The sequence below is a fragment of the Podarcis raffonei genome, chromosome 3 (genome assembly GCF_027172205.1).
Source record: "Podarcis raffonei isolate rPodRaf1 chromosome 3, rPodRaf1.pri, whole genome shotgun sequence".
Lineage (NCBI taxonomy): Eukaryota > Metazoa > Chordata > Lepidosauria > Squamata > Lacertidae > Podarcis > Podarcis raffonei.
The window spans coordinates 60,398,245-60,425,157 of NC_070604.1; the positions used below are offsets into that span (position 1 = coordinate 60,398,245).

General features: G+C 42.3%; 1 protein-coding gene and 1 long non-coding RNA gene across 7 annotated transcripts in view; one reads left to right on the forward strand and one right to left on the reverse strand.

The window, feature by feature from the left end:
• Window positions 1-11,365, forward strand: part of LAMA2 (laminin subunit alpha 2) — a 367,591-nt gene extending 356,226 nt beyond the window's left edge. For all 6 annotated transcript variants that reach the window (XM_053381873.1, XM_053381876.1, XM_053381874.1 and 3 more), the window contains 7 exons: window positions 336-448; window positions 1,560-1,749; window positions 3,061-3,216; window positions 4,597-4,750; window positions 5,681-5,811; window positions 7,185-7,407; window positions 10,968-11,365. In XM_053381873.1, the coding sequence (XP_053237848.1) occupies window positions 336-448; window positions 1,560-1,749; window positions 3,061-3,216; window positions 4,597-4,750; window positions 5,681-5,811; window positions 7,185-7,407; window positions 10,968-11,125 (1,125 nt within the window). In that variant the 3' untranslated portion in view covers window positions 11,126-11,365. The remainder of the gene's footprint in view (window positions 1-335; window positions 449-1,559; window positions 1,750-3,060; window positions 3,217-4,596; window positions 4,751-5,680; window positions 5,812-7,184; window positions 7,408-10,967) is intronic.
• LOC128410526 (uncharacterized) overlaps window positions 1-22,263 on the reverse strand; it is a 55,393-nt gene extending 33,130 nt beyond the window's left edge. The window contains exon 1 of the long non-coding RNA XR_008329532.1: window positions 18,925-22,263. This is a non-coding gene — a long non-coding RNA (uncharacterized LOC128410526). The remainder of the gene's footprint in view (window positions 1-18,924) is intronic.
• Window positions 22,264-26,913: the final 4,650 nt, after the last annotated feature.

Sequence of the window (26,913 nt, forward strand, 5' to 3'; positions counted from 1 at the left end):
GACATAAAAAGCTGAGTTTGCTTCACTCACCTAACCTATGATGATGTTTTAGCTGGTATGCCCCCAAAAGCAGATGTAGAATTGGGTCTGGTGCATAGATGCAGCACTACTTACTTCAGCTTTAAAGCAAAAAGGCAAGCACAGGAAGAAAGAGAAACCTTGTTTTAGGATGCATCTCCTGTGTGAATTCTGCTGTTTACAAAACTGAGATACTGGCATGATCCACCCGTCATACAAAATTTCACCTGCTTTCCTTAAGAGTGTGTGGGAAGGGCTCCATGCTAAACTAATAGAGCACGATGAATAAGAGATGATGGCGGTGTTTTGTTTTGCAGGAACACTGCGCTGCTGATGTGGAGCCAATTACCTTGGAAGGCGGCAAGCAATTTGGCCTTTCAAGGAACAGTCATATTGCAGTTGCATTTGATGACACCAAAGTTAAGAATAAGTATGTTCCATACTTTTGAGATGATATGGTGGTGAAACGCATTGTGGTAGAGTAGTGTGGGATGAGTAATGCTGGACATGCTTTTAGGCAGGACAGCCACAATTGAAGGAGCTGTACAAGTTTCTCTTCATTTCATGCTGCACAAAATGACCGTTTGAAATGTTCTTGTTCTTCTAAAACTCAGCTCAACAACGTTAGATGCTTAGCACTTAGCAAGAATTCCATGTTAGACTTGAAGCTCTTTTCCTAAATCAGTGTAGCTCTTTAATATGTGTCTCACTCCTGAAAACGCCCAACAGAGCAAAAATAATAATAAAGCAAAAGTGCCAAGGAGACAGAATTAATTGGTCTATATTTAGCAAGTCACAGACAAGAACATTTCTATGTTGCTGGAAGTCACTAATTTCCTAGAATTATTTAAACTGCAATCTATGGGCACTTAAAGCTGCAATCCTATAGGCACTTAATCCTATGGGACTAAGAATTATTAAAATCAAGGGGAATTGTTTCTGGGGAGATATACATAGGATTACACTATTAAGAATCTTTTTTACAGTAAATATTTTGAAGTATGAATTTACACATTTACATATAAACTGATATTTAGAACATCAGTTTCAGTTTCAATTATGTATATAGAAGGCAGCCTCACAGCCTTCCCTGAGTTTTTCTTTGGATGCTAATTATTGTTTGAATTCATCTATTTTATGTTTTTCATTTAAGGGTCTGGACCCAGACTTGCTTTTGGATGATGGAATGGCTAACCCCATTCTACTTAGAACTCACACCTATCCAGTTCAGTAAACTGAAAACCTGTTTGCTCTTAAAATGATCTATTGGCCTTTTGTGGGCAGAGGGACAAGTTTTTATCCCTTATTTTTCTGCACCACATAAAGATGATATTGTTCTAGCTCTAAATCAAGTCTATGCAGTAAGTGCATGAATACTGTATCCATACACCTTGGCAAGTTCAGAAATAGGAAATGGGTATCTTAGTTTTATTTGTCTTATAAATAATGTTGCCTTTAGCAATGTTAGTTTTATGACAAAGAGTGAAAGATAAAGCAGATTAATGCTTCCCGACTTTGTGGTCTTTTTTCCAAATGTATAGACTTACCATTGAATTTGAAATCCGAACTGAGGCTGAAAATGGTTTGCTCTTCTATATGGCTCGGATCAATCATGCTGATTTTGCCACCGTTCAGATAAAGAATGGCTTTCCATACTTCAGTTATGACCTGGGCCATGGGAACACCAGCACAATGATTCCTGAGAAAATCAATGATGGCCAGTGGCACAAGGTATGAAGCAATGATGGTCAGCACCTATAGAATTAGGTTATGTGTAGAACGGGGAGGGGAATCCCAAATGAGGAAGCATTGTAGAAGGAATAGAGTGGATAGAATCTTAGCTGTCCATAAATGGAATGACTTCTTCTGACATTTTTGACCCATTGAAGGGATGGATCCCATTGGCAGAAGTGGATAGTATTCCCCCCCCCCAGTCCAACCCTCTCTCTGGAGCAGATTCCTGGATGTTGCCTGAGACTATAGGGGAAGGTGGGATTGGCAGGAAGCTGTCACCAGTGGGAGCAAAGTCTGGATCCAAATCAAGCAAGGCAGCAAAACAAGAGACACATGAATATTCTCATAGGGTTTATTCAAACACAAATGTCATGTGTATTGCAAATGTTGCTATTCACCAGAAGTCCTAGTTGTTAGCTTCTGATTGGCTTCTGTTGAAAGCAGAATGCTCAGCCAATTTCGCCCCTGCCTGCCTGCTTGCTCGCTTGGATTAATGTGTTTTCTAAAAGAGCAAACAGTACTATTCCACACCATCACTAGTATTTCATGGAACATAAGACTATCAATAGCTATTAGCCACTGCCAGAGGGAGGGTGCCTCTGAATACCACAAGTCAGGAGAATGCTGTCATAAAAACTCTCTGGTTATTATGACTGCTTATGCAATGTCTTACGAATACATGCCATTTTCCTAAGCACCTCAGTCCTCAGAATATAACAGTGCAATCCTAAGCGTGTTTGTCAAAAGCAGACACCAATAGACCTTACTTCTGTGTAGGATTTCAGTCTAAGGGTGCAGAACTATAGTCACCTCAAAGCAAATCCCAGGGAATATTGTGGAACTTATTTCTGAGAAAACATGCATAGGATTGCACTGCACACAATAGCGGACATTGTGGTGAGGCTTGCCACTCGTCCGACCTCCCATAAGTTGTGTAGAGTGAGACTGGCAAGGTGGCAATGGCAAGATTCCTTGATCCAAACACACGACGTCAACCTCCCTGCTGCCTCCGCCACTTTCTTCTTGTAAGCTGCGGCAAAGAGACCAACCAGCAGTCAAGTGGCACATCGTCACCACGCCATCTGCTACTGATAGCACGCAATCCTATTAAGTGAAAGGAAGGTAACTTAGCATTCGTTAAAAATGAGGGATGTTGCATCACGAACCAAATCATATGCATGTTAACTCAAAAGTAAATTCCACTGTGTTCAATGGGTCTTGCTCTCAAGCAGTATGAATAGGATTGCAACCTAGATATAGTGGTGGTGGCGGCAACAGCGATGTACTAAACTTCTATCTTTTTTCCAGATAAAAATATTCCGAACCAAGCAAGAAGGTGTCCTTTTAGTTGATGGTGCTACAAACAGGACCAGAAGCCCAAAGAAAGCTGACATTTTGGATGTAGTGGGGATGCTATATGTTGGAGGATTGCCAGTTAATTATACAACTAAAAGGATTGGTCCCGTAAGTAAAGACTTTTTGTGTTTTTTAAAAAATCCTAACGCATCGTTAGTTATGTGTTCTGTGACACCACTGTCATGCACATGGTGTAGCCATGCTGAACAAAAGACAAGGATGAGCATTTTGCTTCTGGTGTCCTTTAAAAGACATGAGGTACTCAGTTCAAAAACTGCATCCTTAACCTCCCCTTTGAGGCTGAGTAACTTATTCCTTTCCCAGCAATGCCCATCTGCAGGCAATGCTGGCATGGGGAACATCATTCTGGTGGTCCAAGCTGTTTCTCTGGTCCAAGGTGCTACCAGAGTGGTATGAGGAAGCAGGTCCCAAGGTGTTCCAGTAATGCCTGAGCTGAGTCCTGTAGCAAATGTCATGGTAGGGCAGTGGCACAGATGGAAACACCAGATTGATTCTGCCATTGCATTTACACTGGGCTGACCCCATCCCCACTTCTACCTCCAAGGAAGCAGCAGCAACAGAAGGTCAGGTGAGTGTTCCAGCCCCACCAATCGCTGCTGGCATCTACCCAGGAAACATGAACAAGAGTTTCTGAGAAAAGAATCTCTACACTGCCAGTTCAAGGCCTTTGTGTTACAGAGAACTTGGTAGTAATGTGGCTGTGCTGGCCTCTCCTCCCACTATCAAGACATATTTCACAGTGGGTTGTATGCTGGGCCAGTGAGTGAACAACCTAGCCTTCACACCAATATTCCACATGTATCTTTTTTATAATAAAAAAAGCAAATGTGTACTGTATTTATATATAATTAAAAAAAATCTCCTAAAAATCTAAAACATGGGATAAAAATTAGAAGTGTAATCTTTGGCTGTTTTGGAAAGGTGTCTGTTTACCTGATTGTTGAAGACAAAAGAATCTATTTGCATAGGAAAAAGAATAAATCAGTTGAAGGACAGATTTATCATTGAACAGTAGAGGTTACATGGCTGCATTCTTGTCCAAGAGATGTACAAATGCTAGCAATAGTAATCTCAAAGCATACTTTTGTGATGTGGAAAATATGTTCTACCCAGGAAAAATATTACATTTTATATTCCTAATGTAATTTGGCAAGCTATTATACCACACATTTTCTGTCACCTTTGCTTAAGCTTAGAAAACTGTGACCCACATTTTGTGTAATCTAAACCTTAGAATATCCTCTAAGCAACGTGATTCTGCAGAAAATTAAAAATATTGCCCCATTAATGCCTGGATTTTTTTGTATAGGAATCATGTAATCAGTCTTGTTCATTTCAGCAAGCCAAGAACAATGAATTAAAAATGCTAGCTACTCGCCAATGCCATATCTCTGACTTTTTCAGTTGTGGGATGAAAGGATTTTAGATAGCTGTGCATATACTAACACCTTTTTCACCCTTACTCAGGTTGTCTATAGCATTGATGGATGCATGCGAAATTTCCAAATGACAGAGTCTCCTGTCGACCTGGATAATCCTACCTCCAGCTACAATGTTGGAAAGTGCTTTGCCAATCCACAGAAAGGAACATACTTTTCAGGAACAGGGTTTGCCAAAACAGGTAATGTTATGTGAGGTTTTATTCCAAAATGGAGCACAAGGGGATTGTTACAATTGTTCTTCAGAAATCATGGTTGGGCCCTCCTAAGAAGACAGTTGCCTAGGGAGGTATGAATATATCGGAGCATAAAGGCTGAGAAGTGAAGAAGCAAAATGAAAGAAATATAGATTTTTATGATGGCCCACAGGGATTGCTACCTGTGCAAGGCTTGTTGAAATGTACTTTGTTCAATAGCAGTAATATCAGGTCTTGCACAGGATTGTGGCTATGATTAAATTTACAAAAGTTCTTTTAACGAATGAAAGAATAACAAGAGTGTCATTTAAAATAACTTGTGCAGTTATAACTATAAACCCCACAACAATTCTAAAACATTGATATATCTGTTTAAATAATCTTATTTTATTTTATCAAAGAACATGACTTGGATTCTAACTTTCCTCCCTTGAGTGCAGCAGAATTCACATTCATGGAACAAGGCTTCCTCCTGTCCTCCCCTTCAGCTTCTGCACTCCCAAAATCACATTGAACTCTTATATGAACAGAAATGTTCCTATGGTGACAGGCTTATTCAGGTGTTAACTTCACCCCCCCCCCGAGGCATTCAAGACAGACTGATACCAACAGATTGTGTCTCGAGACAGATGGATACCAACATTTCATGTCCTCATCCTTTATCTTCTACCTCGCTCGGATAGTAGAGCCCACTGAGGCCCTCAAGCCCAGGCTGAAAGCCAGTCTTCCATTGCTGGCAAATGAACCATTTGTTGAAGGAAAGGGCTTAGGAGTTCAGTGTACCTGTGCCCCATGTATTTTCTGTTACTGTGGCAACCACATTATTACAAGTCTTTGTGTGATGTGAAAAAAAATATAACTGGTGTTCTTTCCAAGCCTCTGAACTTGACACAGCCTTTCTTCCTCACTCCTCAGTTGGAGCATATAAAGTAGGATTGGATTTGCGAGTGGAGTTTGAGTTCCGCACAACTCGGACAAATGGCGTCCTCTTGGGGATCAGCAGCCAAAAAATGGATGGGCTTGGCATTGAGTTGGTAGATGAAAATGTGAGTATGGAGCTATGAGAATTGTTTCAGACAATCTTCTGTTTATCAACCACTTCACGTAAACCAGCTTTACCTAACCTGCTGACTTCTAGATTTTCTGGACTCCAACTCCCATCAGCCCTAGCCTGCATGGCAAATAGACATGGGCAGGAGTGACTGAGGTGGTGAGCTGGTGCTGCGTACCTGGCTTCACTGCAGAGGAGTGCTGCTGCTTACTGGGACGTGTGAGGCAGCGGGAAGGTGGGAGCACCAGATTGGTGTTATGTGGCTCATCAGTCGAGCCAATCTCCCCACCACCTCATCCTGCTCCGCCCAGTAAACAGCAGCCCCTGTGCTGCTGGAAGGCCAGGTGCACAGCACCACACCTCCTTCTTTGCTGCTCCTGGTCAAGAATATGAGAGGAGTTGTAGTCTAAAGCACCTGGAGTTCAACAAGATTTTTGTCTTTATACCAGTACTAGGGTTAGGCAATATCATCAATATACCATCCAAAACCGGTTTGAAGTCCATATCATGATAAGTTTCATCATTTTTGACCTGGCTATGCAAAAAATCACGATGTTTAGCTGAAAACCAGGTATCACCAAGGCACTCTGTACTTCTTGTTAAGTATAAAAAGGGTTTCATTTGGCATTTTGAGGTCTTTGCAGGTCAACTGAAGAAGCCCAATAGGGTGTTTACATATGGGTGTCTCTCTGACTTGTAAGGCAGAGCCTTGCTGCTCTGTCCCACTTTCACGTTTAGAATATCACTTTAGCACCTTACCAGCTGTGTAGGAATAGGATAACCAGATCCCTCATGATGAAATTTCTGTTTGCCTTTCCAAATCTTAACACGGTTCTTCTAAAGGAAATTCTGCATAGAAACTATTGTGTGCCACATTGCAGCACAGTTAACAGAGAAACCCTTTGCAAGTTGGTCAAGTTCTCACAAACGCTTAGATCATCAAATCTGCTGCTGAAACAGTATTTTGTGTCTATTACCCATTTTAGTTTGGCAGCAGTAAATTGACAAACATTATGCCCATAATTTTGAGCTTTCCTGCCAAGATGGGTTCTAAAGCTGCAAATTTATTTCAAGTGGATCTTTGAGTACAGCACAAATTCATCCATTTATGTTGATTAAGTATTTAAACACTGTTTTAGCTGGAGAGGATAACCAAGCCACTACTGCCTTTAATGGGTTAGGATCTGCACCATAAACATGACATATAACAGTCTCTGCTTTTATACCTTGTATATCAACTCATAGCTTTAAGGCAGATCCCTTCTGACAGCATAGCAGCCAGCCTTGCAATTAGCAGATTACATTTTGTTTTGCTTTGTTTCTAGAGCTAATTGGCTTTCCTAATTGTTTCTGTAATTTGCTTGCCAGGTGATGTTCCATGTCGATAATGGCGCAGGTCGATTCTCTGCCATCTATGAACCTGCTGTTCCAGGTAGCTTGTGTAATGGAAAGTGGCACAGGATTATAGCACACAAGATGAAGCACCGTTTAATTCTGACAGTAGATGGCCACAACGTAGAAGGGATCAGTCCGAATGCAGCTTCCAGTTCAGCAGAGACTAATGATCCTGTCTTCGTTGGAGGATATCCTGGTGAGTACACAAGCTCAACATCCAGTGATCGTCAAATAGGGTTTGTTTTTTCAATGTGTTTCATCCCTGATGGATGACCTCTGCAAAGAGCAGGACAGGGAGTGACCTGGCTTCTGATCTCTCATCAGCTTTTGATACTGCATTCACCATGGTATCCTCCTGAACTGCCTCTGTGGAATGGGAAATGGGACACTATCACAGTGGTTCCTACCTTCAAGGCAGAGTCCAGGACATAGCCTTGGGAGAGTGCCTTTCAGCCCCCTACACTATTTCCAGCGCTATGTGATATCTATAGGAAGCCGCTGGAAGCAGTCATTAGGAGTTTAAGGGTGAGATGATATCAGTATGCTGATGACACTCAGCTCTATTTCTCCAGGACATCTGAGCGTGGAGAGATTGTGCAGTCCCTGGGCCATTGCTGGGATGCAGAGGTGAAATGGATGGTGAAAAGGAAGCTGAGCTTGAATCTTGAGTAGCTCAGTTGCCTACTCCAGATGGAGTAGCATTCCCCCCCCCCAACTGAGCAGGTAGTTTGGAGGTGCTTCTGGGTCCAGCTGTGTCACTGGAGACTCAGCTACTGCAAGTGCCTTTTATGCATTGTGACCGGCTCAACAGCTACAGCCATTTGAGGGTCAGGAAAGCCTTCCCACAGCGGTTCATCCACTGCTGCAATGCACTCTATGGAGGGCTTCTGTGGCACTTGATCTTTTTTTTGGTGCCTGCTAAAAACATTCCTGTTTAGGCAAGCTTATCCAGATGCTTAGGAATTTGAGGTCATTTTAATCTGTTTTAGTGGTTTAACTTTTTGTATATTTTAAAGTAAGGTTGCAAATGTCTGTTGATTTTATTGTTTTACGTTTTTGTAAACCCGTTGAGGGTGTTGTTGTTTTAAACAACCAAGCAGTCTATGCATATTAAGAAAAATAAATAACATAAAATCAGTGGAACTATCTTGAAAAACACCACCTGATGGTGAAATGGGTAGTCCAGCCAGTTTGTAGTGAATTGAAACTATCCTAAACCACCAAATGTTTGGCAGGTACACAGTTTCCTGTATGTGTAACAAGACCAGTTGGGATAGGAAACCTGTGACCAACCTGATGTTGTTGGACTAAGATACCCTAGCAGCCCAAGCCAGCAGTGGCAACAGTCGTAAATCAGGACCAATATCTGGAGGGCTACAAGTTCCCCACCTGTATCTTGGGTTATAAATGAAATCAATCAATCATAAAGCTCCAATTACCCTTCTTTATACACTATTATTTTCTGTTTTTTGTCATCAATGGCCATGTTGGAATATCTAGGCTCAGGCTTGGGTGATATTCCAGAGAAAGGGACTTGAAAAGCTGTGGGGGCAGACACATGGGTTGGGCAATGTCAGCTTTTAAACATCACAGTGTATCACCAGCCAATCATGATGATCTGGCATTGCGATGATGTTGAAACGGAGGGAGGACAAAGCTACATTGGCCCTGGTCCCACGAGATGCTGGGCTGAAATCACTGCCATTCCTGCTGGAGGAGCTGAACTGGTTTCACCCCAGTGCCTCGTGGGGCTGGGGTCAATGCAGCTTTGTCCTCCCGCCAGGTGCAAGAGCGTCTCTTCACTCCTGGAGGGAACAAGCTATGGAGAGTGGCTCCCTCAAAGTCCAGCCTGCCTGAGCAGACACCCTGCATCTGACCACCCCAGAGGAAGTACGCAGCCCACCATCTCAGGCAAAGGCAGCCAAGCACATGGAGCCTGTTAAGCTTCATTCACATGGGCAGGGGAGGGCAGCAATCCACCTGCCCTGTCCTTTGGCTCACATGGGGGGGGGCCTGTCTCCCTCAACACAGCTGCCTGCTACTCAATGGAGAAGTGTAACAGAGCCCCCACCTTGCATAAGGTGGAGGTACAGTACGGTCTCTGCTAGACTTCTCCACTGAGGGGCAGAAAGATGTGCACCCCTCAATGGAGAAGTTTGAACGTGATGCTTGTTCCTCCCTCCATTGTATGATGGCCAGAGCGCAATGGCCGCTTCACCCAGTGGGCTATTGCAAGTGAAACCACAACCACTCCTGAGTCCCTCTGCCACCAGTGCCCAGCTGCAGCTTGTTTCTCCTTTGGCACATGACGTGCTGGTGGCAAAGGGATTCAGGAGCAGTGGTGGTTTCACCTGCAATAGCCCACTGGGTGAAGCAGCCATTGCGCTCTGGCCCACATACCAGTCCTGGGAGATTTATACCCAACACCACAGAAGCTGGTGCTTATATACAGTCATACCTCGGGTTAAAGTAGCTTCAGGTTGAGCGTTTTCAGGTTGCGTTCCACGGTGACCTGGAATAACGGAACGGGTTACTTCCGGGTTTCACCGCTCGCACATGTGCAGACGCTCAAAATGACGTCACACGCAGAAGCGGCGAATCGCGACCCGCACACGCGCAGACACAGGTTGCGTTCTGCTCAGGATGCGAATGGGGCTCCGGAATGGATCCCGTTTGCATCCAGAGGTACCACTGTACCCAGGGATCTCATCTAAATGCTGGCAAGTCAGCACATACGCACATGTGGTGGGAATGCCCCAAAGTTCAATCCTTCTGAATATCAGTGCTGCAGGAAATTTCCAAAATAACAAAACAGGTAATAAACACTACTCTAGAACTAGCCTTATTCAATATCTTCCAGGACAATCACACACACATGACAAGGAACTTATAAGTCACTTACTCACAGCAGCTAGAAATCCGAAGTACAAACCTAGACTTTGGAAGGGACCTATCAGGAGTGAACATAGACCACTGGTACCAAAATGTATGGGAAACCACCTTACTAGAGAACTTTATCAACAAACTTAAACTAGGCACAGGGACAAGCAAAGGAGGGCGCCTTCACCCTAGTATGGTTCCCCTTTATCACATACACAGCACAACATACAAATCAATATGGCTAGCCTGACCCAACAACCTACCCCTCCATTCAATCAATCAACCTCAGAACCATCTAATCTCTCGCATTATCAATATAGATACATAAACAAAGGACCTACCCATGTGATGCTGACACAAATTCCTACACTAATACTAGGCAATAGAACGAAAGAACACCACCACCCCATCTCTTTCCCCCAACCACAAGATGTCTATGACAAAAGTGTCTCCCAGTCCCACTAAATGTAAACTGAAAAAGACCATGAATTTAAAGTGGAGACAATAGATGTGCTGTTCCCTGTTTATCTGTTAGTTTTTATTTATTTTTTTAAAAAAAGTGAGGACACCTTCAGTACCACAAGAACAACTGTAGTGTGACTTGACAAATTTTGTCTTTTGTAAGGTATGCATTATCAGTTAAATATCTGGCATGTAGCCTAAGCCATCTCCCGTCCTGGTCCCTTAGCAGAAGTATCTGCTGGATCAGAAATCCTTCCATGAGCATAAGGGCTCAGTTGGATTCTACCTGCAGCTCACATTGCTTTCTACTCATAAATGCTGCACAGAAAATGAAAGATGAAGGAAATGTTTATTTTTAGGAGAGAGAGAGAGGTCTGAATAATTACCTTCGTTTTTTTCTTTCTTCCCTCACAGATGGACTGAACCAGTTTGGCCTGACCACTAACATCCGTTTCAAAGGATGCATTAGATCCATGAAGCTCACCAAAGGAACTGCTAAGCCTCTTGAGATTAACTTCAGCAAAGCCTTGGAGATAAAGGGAGTTCAGCCTCTATCTTGCCCTACAAATTAACAGGACATCATCCGACTCTGATATGAGCCTGACCACTTAAAACCAAAAAAAGTGCCTCAGATTTTTAAAGAATCCTATATATACACACATTACCTTCATAATAAAAAGGCCCTTTTGCAAATATTTTGACTTCAGGCTGTTACATAGTCAAAATGGTGCTATTTCAGGGTGTGCTTCTAAAACAAAACGTTAGATGAAGAACATTTTCCCCTTGGAATGAATAAAGTTGCAAGCTATTCATGTGTGATGTGTCAGTCTTTTCCCTGAGTTTGAAGTGAAATCTTTTTAGCATCGTTTTGAGGAATGGAATTGTATTAACACAGACCCACAGTCTTCAAGTACAAAATGGAGATATGGTTCAATTTGTATGGGCATGTTGAGATAAAGATAGCCAGTTTTATGTACCCCACCTTCTAGGGTTGGTTGCCAGTGGTAATGGGTAATGTAATTTCCCCTGGGGGTGTTTTCTCTGGGGACGACTATCTCTGGGACCTTTGGCCTCACTTCCACTTTTCCTTTCCACTCTGTGGCTGGAACAGGCCCAGCAGAACAATTTCATGTTTTAGCTTAGGATGGTTTGGGCTGTTATGGTAAAGTGGTAAAACAGATGAGCAAATAACGGGATCACTGGCTTCCTTCATGGCATTTGTCATCCACATCAGGTTCTGGTGGGAGAAACAAAGACTTCATCGAAGGGCAGTGAGATTCACAGGCCTGATAAAGATTTAATTGGAATAGAGAAACCACTTTAATATTCCTTGTGCTGTCATTACTTTTGGTACTGTGTAATAACAAACAGTATAGGTGCTTCTGGTCTGAAACCAGTAGTCTCATGGTCAGTATGCCCCTACAGTGAGATGCACGCGCCACGCCAGCATCTGGCGCTCACGCATGTCTCTGCAGGGGAAAGTGTGCTCCCTTTCTGTATTTGGTTGTAAGTCACTTTGTGTTGCCCTGGGCAAGATAAAGCAACTAAGAAGTTTAATAAAGTTCACAGGAACTGGAGAAAGTGTATTGTGAAGAGGGTTTGGGCATCTTCTACAATTACATATGGAGAAGCCCATTGTGTTAGGTTTGTTTGTCTGGATCTAGGGTTGTCAAAACTAAGTCCACCATCACTATGTCAGATTAATGAAAAAACTCAACAGTAAAGCTATCAGGACATTTTAAGAAAACAGTATTGTTTCCCTGCTTCTGAATGTTTTCCATGCACTTTGCTAGTGTTTTCTATACTCTGTGTAATGCACTCTTTCCATGATATGCAGGACTCAAGGTTTTCTTTTGTGTGTCCGGTAGGGAGGGAGTTATGGGGATGACACTGTTCACTGCCTAAGGAATTTGTGCAATGTTGCTACAAAGAACATGTTGGATTGAAATCCTAATATATCATTTGAACAGCTTTCTAATGTTCTGTGCTTTTTAAAAAATATATAGCTGCTCTTTGGTACTCATGGTGCTGTAAGACATTAACACATTCCACATTCCACACATGGCATACTCATTTTCCTTTGCCAGATTACTTTATAGCATTAGAAAAATCAGCAGGTGAACCAATAATGAGTGACATTTCCATAAGTCATTAAACACATCAAACATTGTATTCCATACGTGCATATTTTAAATGGACAGTGGGAAAAGATGCAATGCAAAAGTTACAGAAAACTAGTATATTCCCTTTGGAGCAGAACAGCAAAATAAAGTAGATTAAAATGCCACCCACTTTCTTTGTACTAAACAGCCCCTCAACCCACCAGCCTTCCAGAAGAATCCTACTCTTGGGTAGCAACACATTGCCTGCCTTCCAGGCTTATAATGCTTTTCCTTATGTTGAGTTTCACCTTAAACTAAAAATCTTCCAGGCTGGCTACCTGCAGATACAGATTTTCCTTGCCAGTCACTGGCTCTGCCCAGTGGGCCACATGAAGCCTCTCCAAACAAGAAATGTGCCAAACTGCTCATCTGCAATTAAGGTTTCACTACCCTGACAGCAAATAGCCTGGGGCTCAGCTAAGTTTCCAAGTTGTCCCTATAATCCCACAAACAGAAATATAAAAATGTACATCCCCATACAAGTATGATATACATTCCCCTGCCAGTAAAATATGCAAGAGTCTGTACAAATAAGGACCATAGACTCAGTCTAGGACAGCAAAGTCCAAATCATTCACTTGTGTGTAGCCCATCTCAATAAGGAACTATGTATGCCAACAACTTCTCCCTGCATGGTTTCCACATCTGATCCAAGAGTAGAACATGCAGAAGTTTAAAATCCACCAGCGGCTGGATTCAGCTTTTTCCTCCTCCACCAAGCAGCTGGTTCACAGAATCTTAACCTTTTAAAAAACACTGAAGCCCTTTCCCCAGCCCAATCTGGAAATGCCAGTGATCAAATCTGGGCAAGCATGCGTTCTGTTCAGAGGACCATAGTAGCTCAGTGATAGAAGGATCTGTGGACATACATACAGAAGGTACCAGGCCAGGTTTAACAGCCAGCATCTTCTTGTCGGAAGCCCCAGAAAGTCAGTCAATACCACAGCCAATATTGAGCTAGATGGATCAATAGTCTGACTCACTCTAGAGCAGATTCATCTGCTCCCAAATGGAATCCATGCACACACAGTTAGATTGGGTCATCCTTCTGAGACTGGCTTCAGAAGTACAAAGAAATTGTGCAGTGCCATTTTTGTAACATTATTTGTATAGAATTCTTTTCTTGTGTGAACTTCACAGCATTTTTTTTTTTTTAGTATTAGAATCCCCACCACCACCATCTCTTTCTTTCTCATCAAAGTTAGTTTGAACACAAATTAAATTGATCATTTCAGTTTGTCTTGTCTTAATTAAGAGCATCTCTCTAATAATGAAAGCAAATACTGGGTCTCAAGCGGTCTCACTTTCTCAGTGTTGCAAATTAATTATACTGAATAACATGCTGTCTTCCTTTTCTTCTTAATTTAATATAGCGAGTTTCTTTGCTTCTGGCTGTCATTGCTAATAAGCGCAGCCGAGGCGAGCATGCCCTGGGCTTTTCAAATCTTGTTTTTGAGTTAAATTTAGATGAAATTCTCAGTCTCAATTTGATCTTTGTGTCGCCACACACCCCAACAATGGCTTTTGCATTCCAGCAATTGTTAATTGAGTTTGCTGATATCGACCAACACAGCAGAGAGGTGCTGTTTTCATGCTGCAGCCTAGGATGGTTCCCAATCAAACTCAAGCCTGCACAGAGTCATAAATGGTGTTTCTATGACTTGCTGTTAGGCCATTCTCACATCAGACTAATTAACCAGCTGGTCAAAAATTTACACTGGATTTTAAATTTCATGAAACTGCTATGATAGATAGATGATAGATAGATGATAGATAGATAGATAGATGATAGATAGATAATAGATATAGATAGATGATAGACAGATGATAGATAGATAGATAGATAGATAGATAGATAGATAGATGATAGATAGTTGGATAGTTATGGGGCACAGCCCCCGAGGTCTTTTTTGGTAGCCCTCAGCAACATTTGACACCCCTCCCTTGCAGCCCTTGTGCTGCCTTCCCACAGCTGTGCAAGCAAGCTGCTGGTCCTCCTTCCTCCTTCCCAAGGCCTACTTAGCACTTTCTCAGCTTTGGAAAGGAAGTAGGAGGGCTCTAGGACCCTGCCGGAGCCTTGCAGCCTTCCCAAAGCCCAGCACCTCACTTAACATCAAATTTTGGCCTTGGTCTACCCACACCCCCAGCGTGCAGGCAACAAGGCAGTGTGAGGACCACAGCTTCCTTGTCAAAGTTGTCTTGTGGCACACTTGGTATGAAAAGTCGGGCTGCCCTGGTATAGAGGGTTTCGGGGGGGGGGGTTAGTCACGGTGTTTTCCGAAACTGTGGCTCTGTATAGATGAAGGTTGACTCTCTAAGAGGAAACCAAACCAATCAGTTCCAATAATGATGATGATACACCCATCTAAATGGGTTAAGATTATGGCCTTAGCTGGCCAGTTAAGTACGTACTTCCATTTACATTAAAGACATGATGCCATAGGCAGAGGGGAATCCCCTAACCTAGTTCAAAGCAACATCACCATGTAAGGTAAAGGAGCAATAGACAGAGTTTTGTGGGAGAGTTCTGGCAACTGCTGGCAGCTGGAGGGTTTCAGAGGTGGGCCACACACTATTAGAGGGGGGGCAGTCGAGCTTGGGCACGGTTAGTGGAGCGAAAGAGGGAAGGAAAGAGCAAAAGAGGGAAGGCTATTGAAAGGTGCATCCCCCCCCTGCAATGTTTTAAATTGCAGTAACTTTCCTTGCTGCTACTCAGCAACAGACCTAATTTTAACCCAAGGCTGCCATCACATCCAGTTCAGCTTTCCTCAGATTTCTCAAATGTATAAAATCTGTCACTCCTTGTTTTAATGACATATGAACAAACAGAAAGTACTCCAGACCATCTTGCACATTGGCCGTGTTAACTTTCCCCCACAATGACCTGCAAGGCAGCTTGTCATTTCATGGAAGCACTCTCCCTGTTACACTTACTTAGCTTAGTATTTTTTTCCTTGGAACAACAACACAAAACCCACAGAACTTCCCATTACCTCTGAAACTTTGTGTATCGTGGCACTTCTGAGCTAGTTGAGATAATGAGCAAAGGGAATTGCAACTTTAAGGACTATTTACTTAAACACTACTGGAAATTGAGCTGCAGAAACTATCGGCTTAGTTTCGGAAGCAGCAATTGCTGCTGTTTCAGTTCCTTTGTACAGCTGTTAACATTTAGCACCAGCCTGTTCTAATGAGCACAATTCAGAACTGGAAGAGACCCTAGGGTTCATCTAGTCTAACCCCGTGCCATGTGGTGATTCTGCCCACAGCCGCCCCTGGGTGGGCTTGAACCACTAACCTTCCAGCTAATGCACTGATCCACTGTGTCACAGGATGGCTCTGGAAGCAACTTCGGGGTCCAGGTCCAATTGCATGCCTCAGACCTTTCTAACCGGCCCCTGGGTCTCTCCCTGGGGCACCCCCTTCCCCATGCCACATCCCTCCCCAGCAGGACCCCATGCCTTCTCAAGTACATTTGCCTGACTGGCATGTGCCCCGAACTGTGAGGGAGGAAGTGTAGAGCCCTCAGACTTTTGCATGGCTGGAATGCACCTACTCTAATACTCTAAGAGTCACATTCACTGCTGTTACCTTTGGTCCTGCCTGCCACTGGCAAGCAGCTCTCAGAAGGATGCCCACAAGGGAGTGTGACCTTCAGGCAAAAAAGGGATCTCCTCCACCACAAGCATCTGCATAATGCCACACACACACACACACACACAAAGTGCTAAGCACTGCTCTCTGTACTCAGCTTTTTGCTCCATCTAGAAGTCCACTCCTCTTATTGGCATCAAACCTGCTCCCTGAACTACTTTTCTCAGTGAAGGTGCCAGGGGCTGAACATTAAGTCTTCCACATATTCTGTATCTACTCTACCACCAAGTTATACACCCATCTGAATAACAGATCAATTCCCTTGATAGCAACGTCAACACTTTGCTTAAAAATTGTTTTTCCTATGAGCCAAGATTCCAATACGGAGAAGGTGAATTGAACATCATTGGTACTTTCTCTCAAGAGCTCTAGGTTTATCTAGTATAGCTAAGAGATAACCTGAATAACAGATAACCTGCTGGCAGTCCTATTGTGCAGCAAGAGCCAATAACAAGTCAGTTGCTAGACCCATAGTGGCAGCGGCAAAACAGCCTATGGTCTCCATTTTTATGTATAAAATTGGGTCTTTCAAGTACAATCTCCATAAGACATATCCCCAGCTGTCTGCAATTTGTTCACAGACCAGTTCCGGATTCTGATCAATATGCAAAATCTCTTTTCTGTGCTGATCTTGCCATTGCCTGACCCAAGCAATATCTTCTCTGCCATTTACATCTGAGCAATGTCATTTATACTAATATGCTTCATTCTGATTCAACTGAGTTCCAATTCAGTAACTTACCTAGCTGCAGAGAAATGAAATACATTTGCACACAGAACCATTATCCAAGGACCATCAGGCAGAAGCTACATGCCTTTCCAGGTACTCATCTGTGGAGCCCACTCAAAATCAGTTGCTGGCCTGAGGCCTAGCCGAAGCTCATCTGAGGGCAGCACAGTGGGATCAAGTAGCTCTGTCAAGCAGAGCAACCAAATCTCATTTTCTACTCTAATGGAATGGAACTAGAGCAGAATTATACATTTAAATATCCTTGTTAGTACTTAGGCTAACTGAGCCATGGCCAGTCTTAAAGCGCTCTGCCTCACTGTCACTTCCTGCTTATGTAGGAGGCCATAAAACATCTGAAACACTTGTACCGGCACATGCTTTATGACAGCTCTGCTCGCTGCCTGGCTTATTGCTTGCAGAGGCTCATTGATTCGCCATGCTGGAATGATTGCTTTTAAAACAAATACCTATTCACCTGACAAGGAAATGTTAAACCGGATTTGATAAGCGAGCTCCGTAATGCCTAGTCCCATTGAAAGCAGCAGATTTGCTATAGATTTTAACAAGAATTCAGATTTAACTCTGAACAACTTAATTGTACGATTCATATAATTTCGCTTAAGCATCTTATTTTCAACTGTAAGGATAATGACACCGAGAAACATTCACTGTGGGAATTAGTGCTTCCTCTCAATGAGGGTGCGTGGCATTTAAGAGCATTCAAGTGTCTCAGGCCTGTTGGCAGAATATTAAAAGCCTTTAATGTGTTATAAAACAGAACTAAGGACTAATAAAAAATATAAAGGTAGTCTCTTTACACTGTAGTGGAATTATTAATAAAGGTATCCTCCAACACTATAGTGGAATTACTGGTGATGAACATGACCTGAAGTAGACTCAGAGGGTATTTCCACACTGTCGCTGTTTCTGAGTGGGATTCAGTCGCATACCAGCAAATTCAGGCAAGTAAAGCCAAATGCACAACAAACCTGCATCCACAAAAGATTTAACCTTTCGCTAGGATGAAAAGTGAGAGGGAAATGCACTGAAAAGCATATTTTGCTTTGATACAAGGGCACCTAGCATCTCCACAAACAAATCAGAGTGGATGCTCATTAACAGCCAACATCATCTAATCTTGCTGCAAACAAACCAAGACGAATGCTCAAATCACAGTCGTACCTTGGAAGTCAAACAGCTTAGTTCCCGAACGTTTTGGCTCCCGAATGTCACAAACCTAGAAGTGACTGTTCCGGTTTGCGAACTGTTTTTGGAAGCCGAATGTCCAACGGGGCTTCCGCAGTTTCCAATTGGCTGCAGGAGATTCCTGCAGCCCATCAGAAGCCGCGCTTTGGTTTTCGAATGTTTTGGAAGTCAAATGGTCTTCCAAAACAGATTCCGTTCGACTTCCCAGGTACGACTGTATATTAACTTTACTTGGTCCACTTCCTGTAATGTTCCCCAAAATTTACAGAGGCTCAGCTTTTATCGTAATACTAAGCCAGCATGAGAGGTGAGCCAGAAAACTGCTGACCCATCACTCCCCAGACGTGATCACATTCATAAAATTTTAAACTCGGCTTGTTTTTTATGTTGAAATCTTGGAAGCCAAGTTCGGGGCAAGTACTCTCTTGTGAAAGAACCCCAGCGGAGATTTAACATCACAAAATATGCAGCAAAGAAAAGCATGGAAATATAGGTTGTGAAACCTTTAAAATGTGCCCTTCCAGTGAGCCCCAAAGTGTCCCCTTTTAAAAAATCTTTCCAAGCTATCCCACTTCCCAGCATAGCACACATTAAGAAAGTAACAACATTGTTTACTTACATAACTCTTCAAAGGTCAGATTTCTGTGCTTTTTCCATGCAGTAGTCACAAAAGATGCCCAAACAATTAAAAATGTTGCTTAGTTACAAAACAAACTATTGGTACAGAAAAAAATGCTAGTTTCAGACTCCATTCAGGACTGAAACAAGAGAGGCTAGTTAAAGCCCTGTGCTGGTTGGAGCAATCAGCTCAGAGCTCCTTACATACTGAATTTCACATGGACAAAGGCCTGGTTACCCATTTCCTCTTGTGGTGAGAGGAAGTGACAGACAGGACAGCTTTCTCTATGGATTTAACCCTTTCATGCACTAATTGGACTCAAGAATGCTAGGCTGGTTACCCTACAGCTTATTCTTGGGATATACCAAACAATAAGAAGTCATTTAATAAAGAACAAGAGTAGTTTTACTAACCTAACAAACCTGACTTCCCTCTAACTCCCAGCATTTTACCTATGGTTGCCCTCACACGCCCTCTCTCACTCTTGTCTTTCTCAACTGATTCTCTGCACCTGTCACTTTCTGACTCCACACACCTGGCAGTCAATCATTCTTCTGTTACAACCACCTCCTGGTGCATACTCTTTGGGAGAAAGAAGAAGCACCATCTCCCAAACAATAGAGATGGTCCAAAGTGACACCATAGGAACTAGTCAACAATACTGAAAGCTGTCGAGAAGTCTTAAGAAAATAAATAATGGTGCAAACCCACAACCTACCCACCCCCATCTTCTCCTGATGCAAGCAAGCTAGCCAGCAAATCCTAGGATGTTCCTGTTCTGGAACCCAGCTGGAAGTTAGCTGGATTGAGATCCATAAAGTTAACTTAATCCAAGAGCATCTGAATGTTCCAGCTAACTGTCTGCCACTCAGATGTTGAAAGACTCAGACTACAGTTGGCAACAATATTATTTTGTTTGTTTTTCCACCTGTCATTTAAATACTTAAGGCATTTTCCTGCCTGTGGCTGTTAACGTGCTTTTGGCTCAAGTGGTTTGTAATGTAAATGTAAAAAACCCACCTTGGCTGGGATATTTGCTCACGTTTACTAAATGCTCCTTTTCTAAATGAACAACATGCAAACATTGACATAAATAGCGCACACAAGGCTCAAAAGTGATTTAAACCTCACTTATGAAAATGCTCTTTTATGTAAAGAGAAAAGAAGCTGTAAAGCTATTATAACAACTGTGGCTCACACCTGATACGGAAAAGATAAATGAGCACTATTAAAGCCTTATTAGGCAACTAATTTGTGGAACAACTGGGAACGATTACAATGCAGCGACAAAATTAATGCTTAGTCTTTACAAAATGCTTTTCATCTTCAAAGCACTTCTTCCATACTAATTAATTCACTCCAAGTACCAACGTAGACACACAGAGAGACACCGTTTTAAGTCCAATAATTTCACTTAGGCTTATCTGGACAATTTTGCTTCGGCTATATTTGGCTTTCAACATTTCTGCTGACACTGATCCTGTCTGGAAAGGAAATGGAGTCTGAATCCTAAACACACTTTCCTGGGCCAAAATTCTATTAAACTCAATAAAGCTGACTTCAAGTACACACACGTAATATTGCCCTTTTGTCCACAAACTACATCCCCAAAGAGCTATTTGTGACATGATCCCATACACTGATCACTCTCAGTGGACTAGGAGGAAGCTTTCCAACCATTGTTGCAAAACAATGCATTTGATAACCAACAGGACTTAGCCAATCCATTTTTTGTTATTCTGGAGTAAAGCTCCATGTGCTTAGGAAGTATCCTGGCAATACTATGAATTACTATTACTTTATTGAATTGTATTCATTGTTTTGCTGGGTAGGTGACAAGTTTATTTATATGCTACTATGTTTGGTATTACAGTGATTGCAATTTTTGTTGTTGTTTGTTAATGCCATTGTGATTACTGTGAGCTGCTTTGATGATAAAGGCTGTAGACTAACAACATCTGAAGGGCAATACATTGCCTGCCCCTGCTCACTTCAGTACACTTCTGCCTATTGCTCTGTGACCTTAGCTGGAAAACAGCAACAAAACGGAGCATCTGCTAGTTTTATTGGTGACCACATTTATATCCACCATGCATTAGTGAACAGGCCTTTATGGCAGGGGTAGGTGACCCTCTAAATGTTGCTGGATGCTAAGTCCCATCAGTCAAACCAGCACGGCCTCTGGTCAGGGGTGGTGCGAGTTAACAATGCCATAATATTTGGAGGGCTACATGTCCCCCACCCGTGATTTAAAGAGTCAGAAGTTATTCTAGAGGATAGTTTCCTCCATTCATTGGGAAATATGCTGCCTCCGCCTTATCAAGGACTTTATTCATAGTTTCCCTTCCCCTCCATTGTTGCCTGGATTCTTAGCTTGCCTAAATGACCATTTGTCACGTCCTGTGTAGATTTAATTTAAAAGAGCTGATAGAGGAAGTACTGTCCCTTCAAGGCAACTATGTAATTACTGGAAAGCACTCTAGAAACCCAGAAATGGTAAATATATTGAAGGTAATTCACAGTGAATAGACTTCAGCAACTACCATCCATTTTATTGCTGCATTTCTAAATTGCTTCATTGCAGTTCCCTTTCAGAGGCTCTATTGAAGCTCACTTGTATTGTTTTAAGAACATGTCTGACGTAATACCAGCTGACAGGGAAAAGTAATTATTTTATATACAGTGTGTGTTACGGTTGTCACAATCTTTATTATGGGAATTGAAAATCTAGAGTAGCGGTGAACTGTTAAGAGGAGGAGGAAGAGCGGCTACTTTTCACTTTACCTGGAGAGTAAATTATATTTGTTATGTCAGCACATATTGCTGCATGTTTAAAATCAACTTTTCTCTAGCTCTGATGAACAGAAAGGCCTAGCTATGTGGAGCACATGCTTAGAATGCAGAAGGTCCCAGGTAGCAAGTGACGTTAGACCCGTGCCTGGGATCCTAACGCCAGTCATGGCAGACAAAACTGGGCAAGATGGACAAGTAGTCTGAATTAACAATAGATAGCTGCTTTCTTGGTTCCTAAATTTGTGTTCCTGTAATGACAGGTGAGATATAGAGCGCATGGTGGAAATTTGGTTTTACCAAGAGGGACACATGACTGTGTTGCTTGTCCGCTTTAACCCCATTACAAATGGCTGTCAGAAAGTATTAAGCACATATGGTTACAAAGATATGGCCGGTTTTGTGGTGGTGGTGCCATAGGTTGTATCCAACCCTCCTGTTGCAAAAGTGGAACATACATTGGCGCATTCAATGGGACTTCCTCATCCTCTCCTTCTCCACTGTGCTCCCTTCAAAGTCTACTCTGGAGAGTTGGGGGAGCCTCCATAGTATAAAAGGTGGATAACTGATTGCTTTCATAAAGCAATATAACCACACTTAGTAAGGGAAATATTATTTGTACAAACCATTCTAAAGAGACCGCTGCATACCAGCACAGGGCATTTTGAGAGGAATGCAATGGATAAACTGCCACCCTGACCCTTTGGGAAGACAGGTGGGATATACATTCATTCATTCAGTAAGTAAGTAAACTATGGAGAAAATTTCTGAGGCAATTTCTCCTACGATTCTTTGGGGTCTTTAAATATCTATAACTTCTACCTATATGCTTCTTGCTAGCTTCTACCTTACCCCCACTCCCCGATGAGCTGAACAATGTCTCTCATCATCTCTAAAAGGTGGTTAGTTGTCCTAGTCCCAACCCAGATGCTCTCTAGTCTCCACCTGCTTCCCCCGCCAGAACATGCTACACAAGCATGAAAAAGTTTTTTATGATAGACATTATATTACCAGATGTATTTGCTTACAGTTTATAGACAGCACAGGGAAGGTTATAGAGCTTTATGTACCATCATGTTTTTCAATTAAATGTAATGTACAGTGCTCAAAGCCATGAATGGCTGGGCACTCAGCGCACGGCTAGCTATGCATTGAAAGATAACTGCACATTTTGTTAATTGTAAAACACATCTTCTTGGTAAAAAGTCAGTGGAAATTGCATTACTGCAGAATGGATTTGGTAAGGCAGGAAATTGGTGGATTCTAAATGTTTTGTAAGATACTTTTCATCTCCTAGTAATGGAGGTGGGTTTTCACTCAGATTCCATCAATATATGCCTTTCAGCAAGTAAAAACATCAGGTCTGGGCTAGCAGCTGCTACTGTAGACCTAAGGAAATACTGTTGGTGTGAGAGAGGTTTAGAAGTGAGATTCCTACCCTCCAGTAGCAGAGTTAAGTACAATGGTGATTGCTCCAGGCATATAAAAACTTGGTTAGATTTTACATCGGCCATCAGTTACCTTTAAACAAACATTCCCCACACAAAAATACTTGGGCTAGAATAAATCACAGATACTTAAAAGTCATGGGGGGAAAGAAAGTACACTCTATGAATTCTATGGTTTTACATACCAGGACATAACAACAACCATCTGTTTTTTAGCTGGTTTTAAAATTAAATATACACAACCTCAGATGAACAACACATGACATATTACACACCATGTCATGATTCATTTAACAGAAATAAAGCCAAAATGGAGAACCCAGATGTGGGAAATCTGCATGAGCATACACACAGGTTGTGCAGACAGGATGAGTTATCCTTGTCTAGACCGCCATCTTCTAACACAGCTTGCCTTGGGCAGAGAGGGGGGCCTGGCTATGGAGATGAGAGCTGTGTGCAGGCATGCCAGTCTACATGGCGTCCTGTCAGGGTAGGCAGAGTGAAGGAGGAAGGCAGAATTCTGCTTAGCCGCGTTGGGTAGCGCAACTGTGAAGTGGCTCCTGCCCTTGATAAAAACACATAATGCATGCTGATTAGCCTCAAAAGGCTGCTCTGAATTTGGAGTGGGAGCGGAGGGTGACAGCCCATGTCAATTGAATCGCTACTACCTAATCCCAAGCAGCTAATGCTCTTCAAGTGGCATGAAATTCAACCAAAGTACTTTTTCCAACAAGTCAAACTAATTGGCTGCCGGCAGAAACTTTTAATTAGCTACAGCTTCAACAAGAAGGTTTAACAAGCAGTATCTGATCTTTCACCCGCTGCAGTCAGCTCTCCACTACAATAGGGAATACATGCTGCCAAGATTCACAAAGTGGACTAATGATTTTCACCGAAAACTAAACATGCTCCCCATCGGTACATTTCTATTAGAAACCTGGCCATTTTGCTTATCGATGCATTGATGCTCCTCACCTCCTGCACAGCACCAGGGCCCATTTCTGGTACATAAAGCAGCCAAGGCTCACTTGAGTTTCCTTTCTTATCCAAACCAGACTCCACAGAGTGAAAATGCAAAAAGGCCCACATAGATTTTCATCACTCCTCCTCTACTAATACCAGGTTTATCTGGACTCCTCAGGCTTACTTTCCCTTTAACAATTAATCAAAAACCATTCCAATTATACTTAGTTCTTTGACACTAATCTAACTCAAAAGTACGTCTTTCGCGCATTATGGAAACTGCATTGTTCTGTTCAATTGTTGTATTAAAAGGGTAAAACCTAAAAACTGAACGTATTTTTAAAAACCAACATGGCTGCTGCTAGCTTCATGGAAGCTATTGCATCAGACCTGTTGTTCCTTTTCCCCAATATCAACTGTGTATGGAGTGGCTTTTTACAGTGCAAGTTGGCACCCAGAGACACTCTATTATTGTTATGACATTAGCAAAATGCTCTTCCTGCTGTTACAAAGATATACATGCAAGGGAAGGCCTAGCTCAACAGCTTATGAAATCAGTCCCCTGAAAGCCTTGTGCTGCCTAGAGCTTCTCCCTTTTCCATGATGGCAGGCATATCTTAGGTTGCAGTGACGGACAGCAGAGTCAAACCAGAGTTTGGTGATGCAGTTCCACTGAAACTCCACCAGAGTGCGGGAACCCCTCGCCCATTGGCTATGGAGTCAGATAGCACTTTGCGGGGAAGAATAAAAGGAGCAGTTTCTGAGAGAGTTAGGGGACTCGGCTAGACTGGTAAAGAAAAAGTGATTTATATGTCTATGTGCAATATAACATTGTGCTACCAGATGGCGATGTACAGTCCCATTTTTCTCTACCTGTTTTCCCCGTTTAAATTTATACTTTAAACTGAAAAAATTCTGGGAGCTGCAGAGTTCCCTGAGAAGTGTTTTGGTTGTTCAACTGCTCTTGAAATTGTAGCTCTATGAAGTCAGGGGTCTTTTAACAACTCTCAGCACTTTTAACAAACTACAGCTCCCAGAATTTTTTGGCGGAAGTCCTGACTGGTATCAGAGTGTTTTAAATGTATGGTTTGAGTGTCGCCATAGTTCCACAGTGCACATTGCGGACTAACAGTCCATCCCCTGTTAATCTCTCTTTGTGGTCTAAAGTTGCAAATGCACAATCCCCGTGTGCCCACTGTGAGATGGTACAAACCACTGAAAAATCTATTGCATGTACACAGCTACACATCTGGATAACCTACAAGCTCCTAAGGTACCTTCCTTATTTCTGTAGACTACATGTGGGTTAAAAAAAGAAACTGAATTAAGCACAAAACTCTTTTAAGATAGTTCAGGAGTGTGACATGAGGCACTGGGTAAGATACAAACTAGTGCAAGTGGGTGTCTGCTTGTGCAATGGGGATTCTCCTTCCTCTTCTCCTCTCTCCCTGCCCCCAAATCTGCCGTGGGTGGTTGGAATACACCCATAGCACTTTTTGAGGGCATGTGGAAGGTTCTGGGAGGCAGAGAGAAGAGAAACAGGAATTGTTGCAGGATCAAATTTCCATTGTGCAATCAGGCAGACGTAACTGGATGTCGCCCACTGCTATGCTGTTAACATTTTGACACCACTAATGTCTCTGGTGTATGGGTTTTGCAGTGTGTTTCAGAAACACTGAGTGATATTTGTATTAATGCTTACACCCCAGTAACAAGGCTACTATCATCTCATCATCAACCCACTAAGGAAGAGGGAAAAGACCCTTGTTATCTTTTCCCACTCAAACCCCTTTCTGTTGAGTAACACAACTGTACCCTGCTTTTCTGTACACTGCTTAGGAATTCTTTAACCAATTTATACACATATAAAATTCTAAATAAAATATAATATGTAGTTTGTAGAAGGCAGGTACTAAATTCCATTAAACCTTTTTTGGGTCTATAATTGAGAACAAGGCAATAATGGTCTTGTTTAAAATGGTACCACCAAATTGTTAGGTTTCCCAATGATTGTGCAATATTAAATTACTACTGCTCTCCAAGGCTACTTTTAAAAAAATACTTACATTGTCAGATAAAGCAGACTAATGGCTAACTGAACAGCACAAACAGATGCTGCAGGTAACAGGAATAAATAAACCATACAAAATGAATGATGCTTCTCACTGTTACTGACAGGTTTAAAAGGCGAAGTCTGCCACAGTTAGGTGGACCTTGCAAAAATGAGATGCAAGTGTCAGCAATGCTGAAGCAAGATTACAATTTCCATCACCTTTTCAAGCCATGCCAATTTGTATTTTGATGCATACCTCTTACATTTTCTACTTAAGGGATATCCAGCGACCACATGTTAAGATCTTGTATCTTTAATACATTTGCCTCCTGCGCCCAGGCATTATTGAAGGAGAGCCACTTTATCAATAAATGCCAGGGTTTCCATACAAACTCTAAGAATATTTCAACCATTTCACATTTCTGGGTGTTTGCTTTTTCACCTTTGAGTTCAGCTGTGGAGCAATGCTGCCACCTAGGGAGGCTGTAAAGAAAAGTCCCACAAATAAAAATGGAGAAAGTTCAAGACAATTGTTCGGACCAGAAACAAATGAGAAGATGGAGTATACCAAAAACAAATCAGAAACTGGGCATTTTGGTAGCTGGATTTAAAAACAATCAAACAGACGTGTCATCATTTAGACCTGGGCATAGACTTCTGCTATTCACTGTGGCTACTTTCCCAAATGAACCAAGGAAGGGGAAGGAACATGTCAATGTGAGACTCAAATACCAC